At 49.0% G+C, this 22,652-nt stretch overlaps 1 protein-coding gene across 1 annotated transcript in view; it reads left to right on the top strand.

Annotated features, from left to right (window-relative positions):
* The first annotated feature begins 819 nt into the window (after positions 1–819).
* Positions 820–22,652, top strand: part of KCNK12 (potassium two pore domain channel subfamily K member 12) — a 37,990-nt gene continuing 16,157 nt past the window's right edge. The window contains exon 1 of the mRNA XM_049651451.1: positions 820–1,210. Within this exon, the coding sequence (XP_049507408.1) occupies positions 820–1,210 (391 nt within the window). The remainder of the gene's footprint in view (positions 1,211–22,652) is intronic.

The raw sequence follows: 22,652 nt of genomic DNA, 5'->3' as shown, positions 1-22,652 counted from the left end.
AAGGGGTTCCCCGACAGGGTGGTAGCCAGCACCGCAGTCCGGACACCTGCTTCGGTGCCCCGCATTTAATGCCGCCGGAACGACTGGGAGGCGTCGCAGCAGCCCAACTCCCCACCCCTTCCCTCCCATCCTTATCTCCCCCCCCCCCCCCCCGCCTTCAACACCCCGCCCCGGGCGCCGGTGACTCCGCCTCTCCGTGCCGGGCGGCTCTCCGGCTGGAGCTGGAAAGGGAGCGCTTCCCGGGACTCGGCTCGGTTCTGAGGCTCCGAAGCCGACGCCGCCGGCTCAGGCCCGGGGGTGGGAGCTGGACTGCGGGTGCAGCCGGAGCCTGGGAGCCGCCAAGCAGGGAACGCCTCATGGGACGACCCCAGGGGCTCTCTTCGTGCCCTGCTGCGGCGTCCCAGTCTTAGGCTCCCGGGTTCCCCAGCCCGCCCCGCCCGCAGCCCGCGGCCTGTCTGGAGAAGAGTATGAGGCCCGGGGCCCCGTGGACGCCGGCCACAGGGCGGCAGGGGCCTAGCTTCAGACCCCCGCGCCCGAGGGTGGCTGGTGAGGAGCCGCGGGAGCCGGCGAGGCGTCGGGGCGCGGAGAGGAGCGTCCCAGCCCGGGCGCCCGAAGGGCCGCGGGACCCGTGTGCGGCCTGAGTGCCAAGGAGGAGGCGGAGGCGAGGCGCCCCGCCGTCCGGGCTCTGGGAGAAGCGGCAAGGGGCTCCGCGGCGGCCCCCGACCCCTGGCCACCATCCTCACGCTTCTGCTCCCGCGGGGGGGATGTCGCGGCCCGGGCCCCGAGCGCCGCCCCGGCCCTGGGGCTGAGCTCCGGACCATGTCCTCCCGCAGCCCCCGGCCTCCGCCCCGCCGCTGCCGCCGCCGCCTGCCGCGCCCCTCCTGCTGCTGCTGCTGCTGCCGACGCTCGCACCTCAACGAGGACACGGGTCGCTTCGTGCTGCTGGCGGCGCTCATCGGCCTCTACCTGGTGGCGGGCGCGACAGTCTTCTCGGCGCTCGAGAGCCCGGGCGAGGCGGAGGCGCGGGCGCGCTGGGGCGCCACGCTGCGCAACTTCAGCGCGGCGCACGGCGTGGCGGAGCCAGAGCTGCGCGCCTTCCTCCGGCACTACGAGGCCGCGCTGGCTGCCGGCGTCCGAGCAGACGCGCTGCGCCCGCGCTGGGACTTCCCTGGCGCCTTCTACTTCGTGGGCACAGTGGTATCCACCATAGGTGAGCAGCGCGCCCGGCGCGCGTCTTTCCTCTCCGCGCCTTTCACCTGCCACCCTTTCTACCGCTCGGCGGCTGGTCCGCGTCCCTCGGCTTCCCCCTTCCCTTCTAATGCCCCACTGCCTAGTTTCGTCTTGCCCTCACCCCTCCGCCGGTCCCCCTCCTCCTGACCCTTCTCTTTCTTAACTGGCTTTCGGCTGGGTAAGTGGCCTGGGAGACCCATCTCTGGCGCTCACCCAGCGGTGACTCGCCAGGCAGTACGGCCCAATGGGGAGAACCCTCACCCAGCCACTGGGCTGACCCGCGGCCGCCCGCGCGCTCTAGCGCTTCCCAGCTCCGTAACTTGACCTCTGTGCGCCTCAGTTTTCTCCTCTAAAAGGACTTGTGAGAATAAGCGTCTAGGGCCTTCTATTTCCTTCTATTTCTCACGCCCCCTGGGTCTGTTTCCTCATCCAGATGATTTGGGAAGCCCCCTTTCCCTCCACTCACCACGTTTTTATCTCTCTTTTTTTTAATCTCTCTTTTCTTTCTTCTTTTCCACGTTTTTCTTCAGCATCCTCTAGCCCTTTACCCTGGGGAGGACGAACACTTTCCTTGATCTCCTTCCCACCCGCTACTCCTACAGTCTACACCGCCCCCTCCACCAAAGAAAAGCCCTTAGACTCTGAGGCCAGGATTTCAGCGCTCTTATTCCGCCCGCCTTCTCACTTGGATTTTCTCCCCCTTCTCCCTCCACCCGCTTCCCAGCTTCTCCTCCAATTTCTAGACCTCTCTCGTTACCTTGCCATCTTTTCCAACCAATAGTGGCACCAAGGGATAACCGGGTGGGGTGGGGAGGGGGCAGTTTCTCCATACTTTTTATCATTCCTTCTTATGTTTGGTATAAACAGTTCACGGTTTCAGAACCACACAAAATATGATGTGTAAATACTCTTTCAAGCCCCCCACTTCTACTTTCACACCCCCACCCCCATCCCACCAGCCTCTCCTGTAGAGATCGTGGAGCCACTGGCTGCTCAGCACTACACCCCTTCCTTCTTTTTTCTTCTCCTGTCACCCACTTTCCCCATCCCCCCTTTCTGAGGATGCTGGGTGTCATGTGAAACAGACCTCCTCCTCAGTTACTACAGAGTGCAGAATAAATACAGGATTGCCACTTCGGTGAGATTTTGTGTGTGTGTGTGCCGTCCGCTCCTGCTTTGAGCTCCAGGGTGGGAGAGGGCATTTGGCTGGCCATATCACTAGTCACCCCAAGGCACTATCTCCTGGTGGTAGTTTTGGAAGAGAGGGCTGGTTTCACTGGGTTGAGAAGTGAGGGATTGCATAGACACAACTTCCATGGGTAGGTTCTGGGCTGGTTTTGTATGCCAGCTCAGAGGTGTGCATAGACCAACTGGCCAGTGTAAGCCATCGCAGATGGCTGCTGAGAGGCAGAGAAAGACTTCATCCATGTGCAGGATATGAGCAGCTTAGAGATGTCTCTCTGAGTGTATATGTATAGTCTACGAAAGGGCTTCCTTTCCTTCAATGATTTTTCATGTGTCATGCTTCATCTGATTATTTTAAATAGAAATGGCAAATATGGCCCAAGCCCAAAGCACACACAAATTTGGTAAAAATACCTTTTAAAAGCTATATCATGTTGTTATGGTGATTGAAGATATAAAATGACCCCCCTCAAAAAAATCCCCTTGTAAGAGCTGCATCAAGTTGCTATAGCAACTAGAGTTTTTTTTTTAAGTGCTTTAAAAGTACTAAGGATGCTTAGTCCTAGAGGATGACATCATGCACTCATAGCTCATTACTGATTTGTGCTCTTCCTCTTGGAAACACACCCTTTTGCTTTCTTCCACCTAGAGGCACACCTGTGCACATATTGGATGGCCACAGCATTTCTCTCCCGGTTACATGGTCTGGCTTCAGCTTCCTAATGGAACGTACACGCTAAAGGGAGAGGTGTTAGCAGTGTCCTCTTCCCCTACAGGGAGTGAGTCCATCCAGATGGGGCCCCATGCCAGTGACCTGTTGGTCTCTGTGCCTCTCGGATGAGCACCCATCAATTTCTTCATGCACTGCCCAGCCACAGCTTCTAAAGCTTCTCTCAGTCGTTGCACGAAATCAAGTCTGTGTGTTGGCAAATTGTTCCAAGCCCTTTAAGCTACTGGCAGGAGTGGCTGTTCTTTAGTCAAGCAGAAAGGAACTATGTTCTCTTTCTTGATTTGTGTTCTCAGATGTAGGCAAGCAGTGTAGGAGGGCTACAGTGAAGCATGTGGCTGTGTTACGAATGACCCAGCACATTGTTTCCAAAATCTGCTGCACGGAGACATTCATCTCTCAGGGGAGCTACACTCAGGGACAGGAACTAGCCTGTGGACAACTTAGCATTGAACTAGACCTTTGCAGGGATGCCAAGACAGCTACACGAGTAGCAGGATCCACGTGCTGCCATGGCCTGGAGCACTGGTTCAAACTGGTCACTTCTGTCATATAAGTTCTGCTGAATCCCAAAGTAGCATGGTTGTCATTTCAGCCTTCTCTTGCAAAATATACTTAGATGAGATGTAAGTAAAGGTCTACATACATCAGTTTCTTTCCCTTAAATGCCCTGAGTCTTCAGAGACAATTATTATTAGTATTGGTGCTTTTGTGGATTTAGCAGCTCAGAAAGCCACAGCTTGGTCCAAAATGGGCAGTCAGGATTCTCTGCCTGCCACCTCATCCAGTGAAGAGGAAAATTAGCATGCACTCCGTTTTCTCTGATCAGTGGATATCATGGTATAGATGGTCCATGCAGCGGTGGGCATTCCTCTTTTGTGGTGCATGGACCCTGCTAAATGATTCATCTAGATGTTCGTATGGACAAATCTTCCTTTATTTATTCTATAAATATTGATGTATTGTGTATGTCAGGCCCGGTGCTATGTTTTGAAAAGTTAAAGCTTATTCTATAAGACACAGGTTAAAGCATATTCCACGGCAGATGGATCATAGCATTTATGGGCAACATATCCTGGCTATTTTCACTAAAGATGATTAGAACAAGGAGGAGACCTTTAGTCCAGTCCCGTGTGGTGCAAAGTTCTAAAGGAATTGTCTCAGGTCACAGTTAATTATATGTTCAGCTGGATCGAGAATCCATGTTGTGCAGTGTTTGGTCTACCAGTTTCATGCATATAAGTGGCGGACACCTTCTTGTTTGAGACTGAAGTATTTAATAATGGGTGTGTGGGGGGATGGTCTGACATCAGGGCAGGGCTGGGCAGAACTGGTCTGTTGGTCAGGCCAAGAACTGATTAAGTCCAGAGAACACTTGAAGGATCAAACATATGTTAGAGGTCAGACAGATGAGAAGCATCTGGCAGGTCTAAGACAGCTGGGAAGGCAAGAGCCAATACCAAGAAGGTCAGTCAGAGACAGGTACTAACAAGTAGGAGACCTTCTGGTGTTTATCAGAATGGTACAGAGATGGAAACCACTTGCTTTCTGCCTTCTTTTGCCCCAATGTGTGTGTGTGTGTGTGTGTGTGTGTGTGTGTGTGTGTGCGCGCGCACACACACACACACACACACACACACACACACACATAGGGAAAGGGAAGAAGGGGCAGGAATGGGCCTTCAGCTAGAGGGAGACACACATGTGGCTGTATTTAGGGTTAGATGAAACACCATGATAACATGGAATATTTGTCTGGACATTTGGCTTGAACAGGGCCCCATACCAGGGCTAGGTAGTTTGCGTGGTATAGACACATGTGTGTCCACATGGTACAGATCCAGTGGGAAAATTTGCCAGTGATTGTTCAGCAGTAGTTGAGGCTGTGCAGGAAGTCAGCCTGAATAGCTCAAGCAAAATACAAATCCACTTTGTGGTCTAAATTATTCATATTGATTGCTTACACTGAACTGAAACCCTGAGTAGTATTATTTCTTTCATTTATGCGATGTGACATATTCCTAAGGGGTTGAAATCAAGTTTGTTTTAATGTGAATGCATTCATTTATTCATTCCTCCATTTAACAAAATCCAAGACAAGTCTAGCTCATCGTAGATCCATGTGTGGCCTTTGGCAGATCATTATCTGCATCTCCTGTGATTACATGAACTCCTCCAGGTAAAGATGGCGGCTTGTGTTCTGTTCGCACTAAACAATATTCTTGGAGGCAGTGCTCTAGCTCAAAGATATTCAAGCAATCCAAAGGGTATTAATCCGTCGTTTCACATCCTAAAGGATGTTTTACTGGTTTACTTTGAAAAGATTAAAAGGAAACTCTCTACTGGGGTTTTAATTATGCAACTGCTGTCAGATTTACACATAGGGAAGAACATATTTAAAAGTCTTTCTCAAATGGCAGCTTGATATAAACAGAAATATTTTTGCTTCCTTTTATTAGGTTTGCTGGCAGCGTATTTGAGCTATAAAGTTAAAACCACGCCGCTCTAGACGGGATGGTGTAGGTATATGAGAGTTGTCACTGTTGACACTGCATAATTTAGCTTGCTACTTTCAGAATTAGGCACACTTAATTATTCAGCCGCGAGATTAGTAACAAGTCCTAACTTTTTTCCTCTTTTTTTCACATGGATTTTTAAAACGGTTTTCACTTCAAAGGAAACTAAGACATTTTAAGACCAAAATGTCACCGCCACATTTACATTCGGTTTTCTTCTAACATGTATGTAATCCAACTGGAGGTGGTTCTGATCCCAGGAGGCAAATAACATTACCCAGAAGGAATGGAGCCCCTTTCCTCACTTATTTCCCCCATCAACTATTTTTTATTGAAAGATGGTGCTATGACAGCTTTGAAGGACCTTTAAGGAAACGCATTCTCATCCACACCCATCCGCAGCACCCAGCCCTGACCCCAGCACATGGCGGACACTCGATCGTTATTTATTCAGTGAACAAGAGAGCAAATCACTCATAATACAACTGTAGTTCTCTGGCACACCTTTCATAGGGAAAAGAAAGAGAACTGATCTGTGCTAAGCTGCTTCCCTTTTGTTAACATTTTATCATCAGTGTTGTTTCTAGGTTTCCACATAGCCTTCACATGCTAATTTTAGTGGGTGCATAATATTCCATCTGGTTGATGTTCTATAATTTACTACCCCTATTGCTGGGAAGCCGGGTGGTTCCCTGTTTGGGGCTATTTTGAGTAATGCCACAGTGATCATCTTTATGCAGATGGCCTTTTCCTCCTGTAATATCTCCTTGGGTTGAATTCTCAGTGGTGAAATTGCTGAGTCAGTGGATACTGCTGTCTTCTTGGCTTCTGTGGCCAGCCCCTTCCAAGTGAGGGGCTGTCTGGTCTCCCCCAAGCTGAGCCTATACCTCTCCATGGCCTGACAGAGACCAGTTATCCAGCTGCTTGTTCCATGGAAACAGGCCACAGACTGCCACTTGGTTTTCTCCAGGATTGCATTCAGTCCCTGGGGCTGAGCCACCCCTTGAACAAGTCTGTGGCTTCAGCATTTTTAGCCTCCATTGCTTTAATGAGAATTGCTTCCTTTGGGAAGTTCCGGGTGAATGAAGAATGGCAGGAAAGAGGAACAGATGGGAATAGCTGCCAGGCCATCAAAGACTGAGAGAGAGGGGTACCTGGAGCTTCTTCCCTCCTGTCCCCTGCACTCCTGGGGACCATCTCCCACCACTCCTGGGCCGAGCCAGCTGAAGGAGAGCATTCTTCCCCTCAGCCCTGACTGGGCCACAGCCTGGAATGGCCCAAATTGTGCCACAGGAGCAAAGATCTACCCCTCAGGGATTCCAGCTAGACACTACCATAAAAGTCTCCCAAGCATTTAGACCATTTTGCCAACAAAAGCCAACAAGCCTCCCATTATAGAAAACAGACAGTAGCAAAGCTGCTCTGATTGGAGCCCTGCCCGTCAGGCCTACTCTTGGATGCCATGCTCTCCCCAAAACCTTCTCCGAGAACCCCCTAGAGCTCCTCCAAGACCCACCTGAAGAGGGCTAATTTAGCCTTGTTCTTCATTTCACGTAAGGTTCAGAGAGGGGGAGAGGTTCCCAAGGTCACACAGCGGGTCAGGGGAACATTTAGCTGTACCTCAGGGAGAAAAGGGAAGAGCTTATAGAAAGGAGAATAGGACATCTCAGGAGCAGCAAAGTCAGTCAGGTGCCTTCGAGGTGTCCTCCAGGGAGAAGCTCCTACTCCATCTGAAGGTGGTCTGTGTTTGAAGGTGGGGTGTGGTGCCCCCAGCCCTGTCATCTACAGTGGGACTCTCCTTGCCCCTGTATGGCCGCCTCAGATTCAGAGGAGCTGAGAGAGCAAAAAGCCACTGTGTTCCTGTGATCACTCCTAGCCCAGGTCTTCCCCAGTCTTCTGACCCTCCCCTGGCTCCTGTCTAGTTCCACTCCCTTCCCCAGGGCCCAGGGCTGGGACAGGGGATGCCAGCCAGCAGACCGGAATGTGTGTGGGCTGAGGTGGGCACACTGGGCAGTCTCAAGCTCTGACTGCACTCAGGGGCAGGGGCAGGATTTCTGTGTAGGGAAGAGTCGGGAGGTGGAGGGGCTTGAGGCTATGAGGACATAGGACTTTCCATGGGATTGAGAAGAGCCTTTCACAGTACTTGGGGAGGTGCCAGGAGAGAGCAGAGAGAGAATCAAAACCCCCAGGCCCTCAGCCCAAGCCAGCCCTTGGCTGCCACCCTTGCTGTCAGGCTCTGCCCCAGGGAGTTTTGTCCTGAATCTGCCATTCCCAGGCCCGCCTCCAATCTAGCTGTTCCTCACGGCACTCTAGGCCGCCTCTGCTAGCCATCAGTGGTGATGGGGGAGGATGCTCTGGACCCTGTCTGTGAGTGTCACCCCTTCCCTGGGCTTGGCAACCCCAGCTCAGGACTAAGCTCCCAGCTCAGTAGCAGTCAGCGGTGACTGGTGTACCTGTGTCCTTGAAGGATCGAGCTGTGGGGGACCTGCTCTGTCTGCTTCCCCTAGATCACAGAAGACTCACCCCCAGGTGAGCCCAGGATGGAGATGCCAGAATTTTATAATTTCAGGTTTTACTGTGTCTGGATACAGTATTGTTGTGCTCACAGTAATACATACTGCAGGGCAGGAAGACAGAGTAGCACAGAGCAGTGCTTCTCAAACTATAAAGTACATGTGAATCTCTGGTTCTTGTCAACACGCAGGTGTCTGCCCAGTAGGTCTGGGGGAACCTGAGACTCTGGATTCCTCACAGGCTTTCAGTGACATCCATATCACTGGTCCCCAGGCTGCACCTCTACTAGCCAGGGTGTAGAGAAGCAGCAGCGAATCAGGGGCTGGCAGCTGAGACCCACCTCTGCCACTCACTGGCCCTGTGGCTTTGGACAGGACACATCACCTCCCACTACCTCAGTTTCTCCATTCCTAAAAGGAAGGAGTCCCTGCAGTCCCTGGGGTCCCTTCCTGCTCTGACGTTCTCACGTCTAGGAAGGTGATTTGCTCCCATTCTCCCAGTGCAGTATAATGTGGACTAAACACGCCAGCTATGCAGCCTGCCAGCTTGACTTCCGGTCCCCGTTCTGCCACTTACAATCCATGGGCTCCTGGTGCATAGATATACCTCTCCTCACCTATGTTTCCTCTAGAAAGTGAGGATAACGATGGCTCCTGCCCTCTGGAGTTATTTTAAGGACTGAGGGAGCTAGTCCGTGTGTGCAGTGCCTGGCAAGCCCTCAGGAACCATCAGCTGCCCAGAAGTGGCCCCATTGGCAAGTTGCCTCACTGCACAGGAGGGAAACTGAGGCAGTACTCACCCCCTGCAGCTCACCCACACACACCACCCTGTGCACAACCCTCTGGGTCCCAGCCACACCTGCAGCGTGGCATCTGCTGCCCTCTCATTGGCCACTGCCTCTGGGGTGTGTTGCTGTCCTGCACTGTTACATAACTGGCCTGGGAGGGTGCTTTTTAAAATGCATTTTATTTGGTTCCTCAACTAGAACGTCTTACTAATTCTTCACATGTGTGTGCTCTGGTAATCTTTTTAAAGAACCTATTTAGGGAATAATTGAATGGATGATTGAGTGGTGGGTTAGACCAGTGTCTCCTGGTGCTTCTCTGTTCTCCACTCTCAGAATGGAGCCCTGGTGGGCCAACTGCTGCCCAAAGCCCTGGTTTCCCAGGTGGGCTATAGGGCCTCTTGGCAGTGCTCGGGCTTAGGGGGAGGTGATGGAGCTGAGAGCAGCAGAGGCAGAGGTGACTGAAGTCAGGTCCTGACACGCTTCTCTGAGATGGGACTGCAGGGGGAGGCCACTGGAGGACGGCACTGCAGTGAGTAGTCACCCTGTGGGCGGGAGCCAGGGTGTCGCTCCAGGTCCTCTTTACCCTGGGGCTACCTCAGTGCCCCTGATGGGCAGAGAAGCATTCCCAGTCAGAGGCCTCCTAGGGCAGGACAGGGGAGGCTACAGAGGCTGCCAGCATCTCCCCTCTCCAGACTCTACTGTGCCAGCACCCAGGGCCTCTGTTCTGGGGAGCAGGAGCGATAGCTGAAGCCTTATCACTCTCGCTGGTGGTCTCCCCCTCATGTCATGCTTGCTGGTTTACCATGCTTTCACCGGAAAACATGTTTACTCAGGAACCTTTCAAAAACCCAAGGACAGCAAAGAGGAAGCTATTATCCCATTTCACAGATGAAGAAATAGGCTCAGGGAGGTTAAGCGACTTGCTTGGGGTCACACAGCAAGTGCGTCATTGGCAGGATAGAAGATTCAGGACTCTTGACCACCCAGCATCCTCTCTGCTGCCCCTGAGCCCCTCATTACCACCGACAGGGAAGGATCACAGCCCGGTCTTCAGTCTGCTGGGAGGTGGGGGTGGAGGAGGAGAACATGAGGAGGTATCAGCAAGGGCTCAAGCACAATTTAAGGACTTGGATTTGGCTCTGCTGTGCTCCTCGCAAACCCAATGGCTTCAATGAACTAAGGGCTGCTTGCTTTCCATCGTTTACAACTGCTCCTCTCTGGGAGGGAGACTTCTGGGCAGATGAGAGAAGGTAGATAAGCATAGTGCTTTGTTCAGAGCTCACCAGAACTCTGGGAGCCTGTGTGGAAGGGAACTTTGTCCCAAGCTCCTGCTCAGAGAGGGGACCCCATTACTTGAGGGCCCTCAGCCTTGCACTTGGGCTAGCAGCAGTGGACACAGAGAGGTGAGGACAGAAAACTGAATAAGGACCAGAAGGTCCACACACCAGCCGGGAAAGTCTGGGGATGCAGCCAGCTCAGTTCCCAAGGGCCAGCTGGTTTATGAAAGGCACTGCTCAAGGTCTTATCCTGGAGGCAAACGTGCCCAGATGTTAGGGGAGCACATGAAACCAAGGACTTGCCAATGCACCCCCCTCCTTAGCCACTCTTAACTTCTGGCCATCCCTCCCCTACTCCCCACCCACTACACCCCAACCCTTCCCACTCACCCCCATCCCCAAACTATAGGCACTTTGAGCCTCCAGGCCATGGCTTTTGTTGTTCTCTTGACCTGCAATGCTCTTCCCTTTCTCTCCATTTTCTACCCAGTGAACTTGGTCCTCAAAGCCCAACTCAAATGGGGCCACTAGAGCGAGACCTTCTATGAAGTCCCTCTTACTGGCCCCAGACTTGTGGCAACTATTTGTCTCTATGCCAGTTTCCCTGGAAATAATGCAAGCTATATCAAAAGCTGTCACAGGACCCAGCACATAGGTGTCAGAAATTATTCCCCCTTCCTCTTCTTCCAGGCTAGGAGCTCTTAGTGGGGCTTGTCACTGCTACAGTTAACAATAATAGGCATGCACTGAATGACTACTATAAAGTGGGCACTGTATCTGGAGACGGATGGAGATAATTAAAGCAAAGAGACCATTTCTGTAAATCATGAAGCATAATGCTTGGCACAAAATAGGTGATTAATCAACATTTGTTGAATGGATGGAATGAATGAATGAGTGTTAGTAACTGACAACCTTGGACTACTGGACATAGTAATAAAAAACTTTTTTCTTAAATGCAAAAAGCTGGGCCCAGGCTGGGCTCCAGGAATCTCCCCCCTCCTCCCTCTCCCTCCCCACTCTGGAGCCAGAGGGACTGGCTATTCCCTGGCCTCTCTGCTGGGCCATTGGTTTAACGATCTCTCAGCGGCTGGCAGGTGTGCAGCAAGCAGCCAGCTCACTCTAGCGGGGCTTCCCCTGGCTGACAGTGCTGTCTCTGTGGCTCTCTGAGTCACCTTGGTCCTTTCCTCCCCTGCCTGGGGCCCTACACGATGCTTGGCATGAAACCACACCAGACAATTCTGAGACTCAGCCCCTGTTGCCCCAGGAATGGTAGCAAAAGTTCAGTCCTAAACGAAGAAGCCAGACTTCTGGTCCCAGCTCTCTCACCGACCCTGATTCCCCATATGGCCTGGCCTTGGCCACAGCCCCTGGTCCCCAGCCCTAAGGAGACCCTGTTAAGTTCTAGCCCTCAGCTTAGCAGTGCTACCTTCTCCCCATCCTGCCCAGGACACACCCCTTGGGAACCGGATATTGGTTCACAAATTGGACAGAAGTTTTCCCAGTAACTAAACACAATTGCACAAACTGGGAAAAACCATGCCCACCCACACAATCCAGCACCATCACAATGCCTCCAAAAATACTTGGGGAGCTTTTATTGGAATTGGGTGTCCCAGCTTTCTGGAAAGTTACAGTTGAGGTAAACACAAACCCCAAATCGCACTGTGTGTGACTTCTTCCTAATCCTTTCCAAATGGCCACCATCTCATTCCCTGCTGCCAAGTGTTCTGAATTCTGAGCTCCTCACACCAGGGCCTGCCAGAAATGCTGCAGAGACATCCCGGGCCGAGAGGGAAAGGAACACATAAAACTCTGCCCATGTTGGGCTGGTTGGCCTTTCTTAGGAGGGCAGGGTGCATTTTGGAGACCATGCAGTTTTTGATGCCCGGATTCTATGTTTAAATGGAAGGTAAGGAAGGAAAGGTGGCAGGTGAGCCAGTGCTGGGGGAGGTCTGGAAGCCCCAGGCAGCAGGCAGGGAAGAGAACCCTGCCTTTGTCAGCGCCAGTGACGCGGAAGCACAGGACCCTATCCTGCCAGTGCCCAGTCCTGCCAGCACCCGTGTCTTCCGATCTCTGCTGTGCCTCCCATTGGCCAGCACAGGGCTTGGCACATGGGAGGGGCTCCAGGAATATCTGTGGGATGAATGGCTGTGTGCAAGATTCTCAAGTCTACCTAGGCACCAGTTTAAGAAAAAGTAAAATATGAAAATCAGATGACGATTCGCCTTGTAAAAAGAAAGCTTCAGTTTGCAGAGGGCTTTACCCCAGGGCTTCTAGAAGTAGACCCAGGCACTTCATTGTATTTAGAGTGAAGTGCAGCATGCAGCCAGTATGTCAGGAACCCAGCAGCTGCATTAAGTCCCTTTTCCTGCCATCACCACCTACACACGAGCCTCAAATTCCTGAAGCAGCACAGTCCTTGATGGCGAGGGACCGTGGTCAAACTAGTGAGCACACATCTGGCCCAGTGAGCATCTCAGAAGCAGGTGTGCCGAGAGCTGAAGTGGGTAGTGTGCCCTGTACCCACAGGGCAGCAGACTGGATTTCCTGCCTGCCGTGCAGAAAGTGCCTTACAAAGCTCCCTGACACACACCGTTCAGCAGGCGGGTGGCTGTTCACGTCTCTGTTGTCAGACTGAGAAAATCTGCATCACCAGGAGACAACGTGAGGGTGACACAGTGGTCAGGGAGAGAGCGAGGGCTCTTGTCTGGGGTTTGAATTTCAGCTCTGCCGTTCACTAGCCAGTCACCAGGGCATGTCTCCTGCTCACTCACTGAGGAGGTCTTGATCACTGCCTTCCTCTGCACCCCTCTCCCGTCTTCTGAGTGTGACCCATCGAAACCCAGGGCACATGGCCCTCGGCCATCTCGTCTATAGAGATGCTCTTCTCTGTCCCACCCCACTCTACCTCTGTCTTTGCTGTGACCAGGAACTGTACTACCTTCAAAGCTTTTGACTCCAAACATCTCTTCCTCTGACCACCTCCTTCTGTCATTCCAGCTCTCCTCCTCTATTGTCCCAGAACAATGATCCTGGGACCTCAGGACCTGCAGTGTCCTATTTCCTTAATTTTTTTTTTAACATTTTATTTTTGAGAGACAGAGCATGAGTGGGGGAGGGGCAGAGAGATAGAGGGAGACACAGAATCAGAAGCAGGCTCCAGGCTCTGAGCTGTCAGCACAGAGCCCGACACAGGGCTCGAACTCACGAACTGCGAGATCATGACCTGAGCTGAAGTCGGACGCTTAACCAACTGAGCCACCCAGGCATCCCCTTTAATTTTTTTTTTAATGTTTATTTATTTTTGAAGGAGAAAGAGACAAAGTGTGAGTGGGCGAGGGGCAGAGAGAGGAAGACACAGAATACGAAGGAGGCTCCAGGCTCTGAGCTGTCAGCACAGAGCCCGACACGGGGCTTGAACCCACAAACCGCGAGATCACAACCTGAGCTGAAGTTGGACACTCAATCAACTGAGCTTCCCAGGTGCCACCCCCCCCCCCCCCCCCGGCCCCTTACTTCTTTTCCAATCCAGTTTAGATTTATTCCTTCTGCAAGGACCCTTAACTTCCTTGCCCTGCTCTCCATGTGCTGTGCCCCTGTCTCCACTTGGTCACCATCAAAATGCCAGCTTTCTACCTATTCCTCACCTGCACCCAAGCAGCTGAATGTGGCTGGAGAAAACAGTACCATCATGCTGGCCGATCTAACCTTCAGTCAGTGGCCCTGGGTACCAGGCCGGCCCTCCTACCACCTTCCTACGATGTCAGCTCACCGCTTATGTCCCCTCTTCCCACCTCCAACCTCTCACACCCCTCACTCTGCTCACACTTCACTGAGAAAATAAAAGCCACCAGAGACTCTCTTATCCTCACAACGCCAAATCCATGCATCACGTGGAACCGTTTGCCCTGTTATGACAGCACATGAATTGTCCACTTTTAAATGCCTGTTTCACTAGGTTCCATCCCCTCCAACTTGCTCAAAGATTCTGTTCCTACAATTCCCACTCCCATGCATTTGTCAAAGTGTCCTCGATTAGTAGGCAAACATGCTGCATTTTCTCCCTTTTTTTTTTAAAGTTTATTTATGTATTTTGAGAGACAGAGAGGGTGAGCAGGGGAGGGGCAGAGAGAGAGAGAGGGAGAAAAGGAGAATCCCAAGCAGAATTCCGCACTGTCAGCACAGAGCCCGACGTGGGGCTCCAACTCATGAACCGTGAGATCATGACCTGAGCTGAAATCAAGAGTTGGACACTTAACTGCCTGAGCCACCGAGGCGCCCCTCTCCCTTCTTAGTAGACAACCCCCTTGACCCCTGCACTGTCCTCCAGCTACCTCATTTCTCTGCTCCCCTTCACAGGAAGACTTCTCAAAAGTTGGCTCAAAAGTGTAGCCAACCTCTCCCTTCCTCCCTTTCCTTCTCTTCTGAGTCCACATCAATCAAGAGGTTATCCCGCCTTTCCAGAGTCTGTACTTGCAAGATCCCCAGCAGCCTCCTTCTGCAAACCCAATGATGGCTTCCCTGTTCTCAGCTTACTCAGCATCTTAGCAATATTAGACATGGCTGACCACCCTCCTTCTTGAAATCCTCTTTTCTCTTGGCTTCTGAGACACCATGCTCTCCTTTAGCTTCACTGGCTGCCTTCCTCAGTTTCCTCTGCTGGATCCCCTCCTCTGGCTGGCCTTTCAGTGTTGGAGAGCCCCATGTTCAGTCCTCAGACCCCTCTCTCTGCTCTCTCTTCAGATAATCGCATTTAACCTGTAGGGGAGGGAAAATCTTTTTTCTCTACCCTCTTATATTCAGTTCCTGGGGCCCTGCAAATTAAACTGGCAAAAGCCAGGTTAACAGGAGAAAGGGCTTATTATGTATGTATATGGAGGCCTTTTAAGGAAAGAATTGATACCCAAAGAAGCAGTTAGGCCAGGGTTTGATATACCAGTGTAATAAAGAGCTATAAATTGTGAGGCTGTAAATTGTGAAGACAAGGAAAAAAGGGTTTAAGCTTCTAGGAGTGATAAATTGTAGGAAAGGGAAACTTAAACTTAAGTGTTATTTTAGTAAGGTTTGTTATGCAGATTCAATCTCCTGCAGCATCAGTGTGATGTGAGTGTCTCTGGTGATTAAGAGCTCTTTTCTTTCTGGTGCGGTTGAGGGAAGGGAAGACACCTTCACCAAGGAAAATTTATACCCTACATTTAGGCAGATAGGAGAAGGGTAGAGAGCTTTTCCTGTATCTGCTGTTTCTCTATTGCCGCCAGCTCAAAATAATCCTCTGCCAAAGTTGCCTATTTTGGGTCTGCATACTCTCATCCCCTTGCATCCCATGCCCTTAAACCCTGTCTATCTGCTGATGACTTCCAGAAGAAATGCCCCAATCTTCCACACTAAGCTTCAAGACCACAGGTCCAACTGCCTATTTAACATCTCCACATGGATGTCTAATTTGGTATGAAAACTTAAAAAGACCAAAAGCAGAACTCTTGATTCTTGCCCCGTCTCCATCTTCCTTATCTGAATGTCACCAACATAAGGAGCTGTCCTGATTCCTCTTTCTCCCTAACTTCCCATATCCAATCCATCATCAAATCCTGTTAGTTCAGGCTGCAGAATATATGCTGATTCCATCTCCTTGTCCCCATACCTATCCCTACTGATCCACTCTGACCACCATCACTACCATCTGTTGCTGGGGCAACGAAAGCAGTCTCCTAACCAACCCTTAGCTTCCTCTCTGCATCTTGACAACCTCTTCTCTACACAGCAGTCAAAGAGATCTTTCAAGGTATAAATTAGATCAAGTTCTTGTCCAGTGTTCCACTTGAAACCTTTCAATGACTTTCCCTTGCAAGAAATCTGATTCCTTACTGTGACCTGCAAGGCCCTGTGGGTTCTGGCCCTCCTTCTCTCAGCCTCACTGGCATTCCTCTCCCCTTTGCTCATGTCACTATGCCCAAATTGGACTTATCAGACCTCAGGGTACTTGCACCTGCTGCTACTGCTCCTTAGAGCAGTGCTCCCTGAGTCTTAGCATGGCTGACTTCTCAACCACATTCAAGTCCCCATGATGAAAGCTAAAATGTCATCCCTTGAGGAGCCTTCCCTGACCACCCTGACTACCCCTACTCACCCCCGACCACTGTCCGTCGCACTTCCTTATCTTATTTTTTAACTTTTTAAATGTTTATTTATTTTGAGACAGAGAGAGCAAGCAAGTAGGGGAGGGGTGGAGAGAGGGGGTGAGAAAGAATCCCAAGCACGCTCTGTCTGTGCTGACAGCATAGACAGAGCCCAACGTGGGGCTCAAACTCACAAACCTTGAAATCATGACTTGAGCCGAAATCAAGAGTCAGATGCTTAACCAACTGAGCCACCCAGGTGCCCCTTCCCTGTCTTATTAGAGCATGAACCACTTTCATAAATCATTGGGTTTGTGTATTTGTTTACTTGTTTTCTTGTTTGTTCCTGACCACCAGCCACTCCCTGCTCCTTGAGAGGAGGGTTCTCCTCTCTCTCACCCACAGTTATGCACCTGTTGCCGAGCATCTGGTATTTGTTGAACAGATGAATCAACTTCCATAGCTTCAGTTTTAACATCTATAAAATGGGAGTATAATAATGCCTCTCTCTCTGGTTGTTGGGAGGATTCTGTGAGGTAATGAATGTAGTACCTAGTCTGGCCCTGGCATTTAATAAGCACTCTAACAGAGCTAGTGTTTGTATTAATAAATAACTTGGCTGAGGCCGCACAGTGAGTGGCAGAGCTGGACCGTGAGCTGAGGTTTCTGACCTCAGAGCCTTTGCTCACTCCACAGTGTCTGATGCCACTTCTCAGGCTGCAGGGTAGGGAGGCCTGGAGGAACAGCGTGTGACATCAGGACCAGCCTAGCCTTGGCATGTTAAGGAACAGTGACCTGATTTTGTAGGTGTAGATCATATCAGAGGGCCTTGAAAAGCTGGGCAGAAATGTTTAGACTTGGCGTGGGGAGCAATAAGGAGCCATTATTGTTCTTGAGCAGGAGTGCAGTGTGATGATGAATGTTTTAGAGAAGGATTCTGACTGATTAGTCACTATATAGCATGTCATTAAGTCAGGCAATCTAGTCTAAATTGTCATTCTCTACACTGCCTGGAAACAACCAGATAATTGTGAAGTACCTTGTTTTGGCTGTTCACCTCGAACACTTAAATCAGCCCACTACCAGCTGTCCCCTTCACTTTATGGGGAGCTTACATGTCTATATGGGTGGTAAATCCTTGAGGAGTAGGTACTTAGTTTGTATATTTAGCTCTGAACTGCAGTGTGATTCCAAACTCATTCAAAAGGATTGCCAATGTGTATTGTTTCTTCATGAGCTCTAAGTGGCTCATGATCTATGATAGTTATAATTTTATTTTATAGCTACTGGTACACGCACATTGAACAAAGAGCTAGCAGAATTTGGCACATTAGACTTAATAGCTATATACAAATCTTTCCCACAATAATGTCTGCCTTGTAGGCATACAGAGAAGACCCTCACATAATAGGCCAAGGGTCAATAAATGTTTGTTCATTTGTTTATATGTCAATCCAGGATGCTGAGTATCTGTGTGCAGAGTGAATTGGGTGGAAGGGGCTAGGGATAGGGGCTGACAATCCTGAGGCCTTTGGAAAGGAACAGAAGAGAAGCTGAGAGAGAGAGATGTTTTCAGGAATGATATGGCAGGATCTAGTGATTGGCACTCAACATGACCCAGCACAATCTCCACTAATCTTGGATTTTCTTGTTCTCTGTTCTTCCCATCCCTGTCATCAAGGCCACACATGAAGATCCAGGGAAGGGGGCTGAAAGTGATCTCTACAATACATCTAGAGCTGCTTGTGTATGTGTCTAGTAGTGGAGGGAAGGCAGTTAAGGATGCTCCAGCCACAAAGAAAGTGGGGAGTGAAGTCAGGCTGAGGCTGGAGGAGAAAGCCCGTCCTCCATATCTGGGCTCAGCAGGGCAGCCCTCCCCTCCCTGCTCAGAGATTGCAGAGGGCAGTCTCCTGTGCCCTGTGCTGAGAAAGGCACTAGGGAAGGGCGACAAGACTGCAACAGAGGTTGGTGTGTAGCAGTGACCTAAATTCATGGCATTTTTGTTTCTAGGATCACCTTCATCTTCAAATAAATGTCTGATTTATTTCTTTCTAAATGTTTTTCTATAAAAATTCCTCTTCTTTTACAGCTGTTTGTGGCTGAAGGGCACCCCAGCTGCAGACTTGGAGCTGAGTACTCTGATTAATTCTATCCCAGTTTCTGACCCTGCCCCATTCCCCAGGGCTGAGAAGGGAGGAAGGAGATGTTTCAGACCCTGCAGGGAGAGGCCCAACTTTTCCATGTAATATGATCAAGTGAGACACCATCTGCAAAGCTCTGGTCTTTTCCTCTTGTAATGTTTCCAGGGTTTCCCACCCCAGAATGGTGCCACTGTACTAAAATACCTGCCATTTAGAGCTCCTTCCAGCCCCTTTGAGGGAACCAAAATGTCTTTATGCATCAAGGAGTCAGGAACTGGAGAGTTCCAGAAAAACATGAGGTATGGATGCGGTGTGTAAATGTGTATGAGTGATTGATTTCACATTCCTCATATAGCAGTGAACAGGTCGACAAAATCCCTACTGTATAGAACTAGCATTCTAGTTGGGGAAGACAGTCAATAAACAAGTAAGCGTCAGATGGTGATAAATGCTACAAAAAGAAAAAAAGCAAGAGACTAAAGAGTGTTGGAAATGGGGGTGCTATTTTTGATTGGGTGTTCTAAAAGGGTCTCTGATGATATGACCCTTGAGGAAAGACATTGAGTGTGAAGCAAGAGAGTGAGCTGTGTGGCTACCTGGAGGAAGATTATTCCAGCCATGGTTCTTAAGTACAAGTTGCATGCAGGAGTAGCAATGAGGCCAATGTGACTGGAATAGTGTTTGGAAGAGGGTCAGGTGGGAGAGTGTTAGAATGTGAAGTCAGAACAATAACCAAGGATTAGACCCATGCAGGGTGTATGGACCACAGCAAGGCCTTTGGATTTTACTGAGTGAAATGCAGAGCCAGTGGAGGTACTGAGAAGAGGAGTGAGATAAGCTTTGATTTTAAGATCACTCTACTGTTCAAGAAGAAAACTTTAGGGGAAGTTTAGAAGCAAGTGTAGAAGCATGGAAACCAGTTAGGAGGTTTTTGAAATATTCCAGATGAGAGATGATGGTGACTTAGACCAGGTTTTAATGGCAGAGCCAGGGAGAAGTGATTAGGTCTTCCAGAATAGTGTTCAGAAAAGCTTTATTCACTGGGTATAGAAATCTAGGCTGAAGGGTTGTTTCCGTCAGCCTTTTAAATATTATTTCCTTTTTTTTTTGTTTTTAAAGAAGAGAGCACGAACAGGGGAGAGGGGCAGAAGGAGGGAGAGAATCTTAAGCAGACTCCATGCAGCACAGAGCCTGACGTGGGGCTCAATCCCAAGACCCTGGGATCACGACCTGAGCTTAAATCAAGAGTTGGGCACTTAAATAACTGAGACAAGATTATTTCCTGGCTTGCATAGTCTCTGACAAGAAGTCTGTGATTTTTATCTTTGTTTATATGTAAGTAATGTGCCTTTTATTCTTTGGCTGCTTTTAAGATTTCCCCTTCATCCCTGATTCTCAGCAATTTGATTTTGAAGTGCCTTGGCATAGTTTTCCTTGTGTTTATCCTACTTGGGTCTTAATTGAACTTCCTGGATCCGTGTGTTTATAAATTTTACCAACTTTGGAAAATTTATGACCATTATTTTTTCAAATATTCTTTTTGTCACCCCAGTGTCTTTTTTTGGACTCCAATTACACATAAGTTAGACCACCTGATACTGTCTCACAGGTAACAGAGGCTAATTGCTTTCTTTTATGTTTTACAGACTTTTTCCTTCCTTCACTGTGCTTCATTTTGGATGGTGTCTATTGCTATGTCTTCTGGTTTGATCTGTTTTCTTTCTTTTCTGCAGTGTCTAATCTGTTAAACTTATCCAGTAAAATTTCCTTTTCAGATATTTTATCTCTAGAAGTTCTGCTTAGTTCTTTTTTATTTTTTTCCATTTCTCTCATTATGTTTATTTTTTTCTTAAACCCTTGAACATATTTAACATATTTCTAACAGCTGTTTAAATGTCTTTGTTAGTTCCCTAATCTCTAGCATTTTTGGATCTTTTTCTACTGATTTTTCTCTTGTTTGTGGATTCCTGCTTCTTTGCATGTCTGATAATTTTTTTATTAGAGACATTGTGAATTTTACATTTTTGATGCCTGATTATGCTGTACTCCTTTAAAAAGTGTTGCACTTTGTTCTAACAGACAGTTGAGTTACTTATAGATGCATTTGATCTTTTCCAGGCTTGTTTTTAAACTTTTTTAAAGGTAGAAATAAAGGAGCCTTTTCTCTGTGGCTAGTTTAGCCACACTCTTAAGGTAGAGCCATTCTGTGGTCTCTACTGAATGTGTTATGTATTCAGTAAAACCTTTGCATCCCAGCAAGTGGGAACTCTGGTGATTCCTGGTTCTATAAGAGCTCTGGAAACTGTTTGGTTTACACATCTCTGGCAATTGTTCTTTCCTGGAAGTTATTTTTTTGTTGGTCTTAAGAAATTTCATCTTACATCTGCACAGATTGTTATTCAGCCAAAGACCCAAGGAAGCCCCTTTGCTCTTTCTCTTGGTAATTCCTTCTTTTCCCACACACTACCCTGCAAGTGCTGCCTTTGCTGTAGCTGCCTTGTCCTCCTTGAACTCAAGTCTCTGTCTCCTCAATTCACTAAGAGTGCTGGGCTCTGTTTGGATCCCCATTTCCTCTATTGCTGTCTGAAAATTGTCTCCAGGCAGAAAGCCAGGACAATCAAAGGTCTCACTTCATTTGTTTCCCTTCTCTCAGGGATCATAGTCCTGTACTACCTGTTTTCTAGTGTTTGAAAATAATTATTTCATAGATTTTGTCAGTTTCCTAGTTGTTTATGGTAAGAGGGATGTCTGGATAGAGTTTCTCCTTCATGGCCTAAAGCAAAAGTCTGTGGTTCAATTATAGATATGTTTCAAAGGTAGAATGGTAGGATTTGCTAATGGATCAGATATAGGGTGTGAGAGAAAGAAAATAAGGGCTCTAAGACTCTAAAGACTCCAAGACTTTTGACCTTAGCAACTGAAAGGATGGATTTGCCATTTACTGAGATAAGGAAGGTTGTAGTTGAATCAAGGAGGGGAGTTGCTGTGATGGAGATGAGAATCAAGGGCTAAGTTATGAAGATATTAACTTTGAGATGTCTGCTAGATGTCAGGTTGGATGTCAGTTAGGCAGTTGTATTTGCAAGTCTAGAACTCAAGAAAAAGCTCAGGGCTGAGATACAAATTTTTATAGGCCAATGGTTCTTAACCCTGGCTACAGTGGCATTAAAAACACTTAGGAAACTTAGAAAGAAAAAAAAAAAGTCAGTGTTCAGACTTGACCTTAAGCCAATTCAGTCAGCATCTCTGGGGATTGGACCTAGGAATTAATACTTTTTAAAGTTTTCCAGATGATTCTAATGTGCAGGCAGGGGTAAGAACCACTCTGTATGTGTCACTTGATGCCCTGCCAAAGATCGGCTAGGGCAGTTGTTCTCAGCCCTGGTTGCATATTAAAATTACCTAGGGAGCTTTTTATTTTATTTTATTTCATTTTTAGTTTATTCATTTATTTATTGTGAGAGAGACAGAGTGCAAGCAGGGTAAAGGCAGAGAGAGAGAATCCCAAGCAGGCTCCTTCATGTCAGCACAGAGCTTGAACCGATGAAACCATGAAATCATGACCTGAGCCGAAACCAAGAGTCAGATGCCCACCTGACTGAGCCACCCAGGTGCCCCACCTGGGAGCTTTTTAAAGTCTTAATGTCCAACCACCACCCTACCCCGCACCATCCGATTGCATCATCTTCACTGGGGGTAGGGCATAGGAACGAGTATATTGTTAAAGTCCTTAGTAACTCCAATGTATAGCCAAGGTTGGAAGCCCTGAGTCCCAGGGAGTGATCGTGGCACCCAGAAGTGATCTGAAGACTGAGTCTTAGTGGTCCAAAAGCTGAAGGGGTGGCTAAGCTAGGAGAACCGACAGAAGGAGGGCACAGTTTTCTGCAAATGTCTGGATTGTGACTGTCCATTCTCATTTAAGAATTAAAAATAGAGGGGCGCCTGGGTGGCTCAGTCGGTTAAGCATCCGACTTCGGCTCAGGTCATGATCTCACAGTTCGTAAGCTCAAGCCCCGCGTCGGGCTCTGTGCTGACAACTCAGAGCCTGGAGCCTGCTTCACATTCTGTGTCTCCCTCTCTCTCTGCCCCTTCCCTGCTCATGCTCTGTCTCTCTCTGTCTCAAAAATAAATAAACATTAAAAAAAATAAAAAAAAA

The sequence above is a fragment of the Panthera uncia genome (genome assembly GCF_023721935.1).
Source record: "Panthera uncia isolate 11264 chromosome A3 unlocalized genomic scaffold, Puncia_PCG_1.0 HiC_scaffold_11, whole genome shotgun sequence".
NCBI classification, from domain to species: Eukaryota; Metazoa; Chordata; class Mammalia; order Carnivora; family Felidae; genus Panthera; species Panthera uncia.
This window is presented reverse-complemented; position numbering and strand designations above follow the sequence as displayed.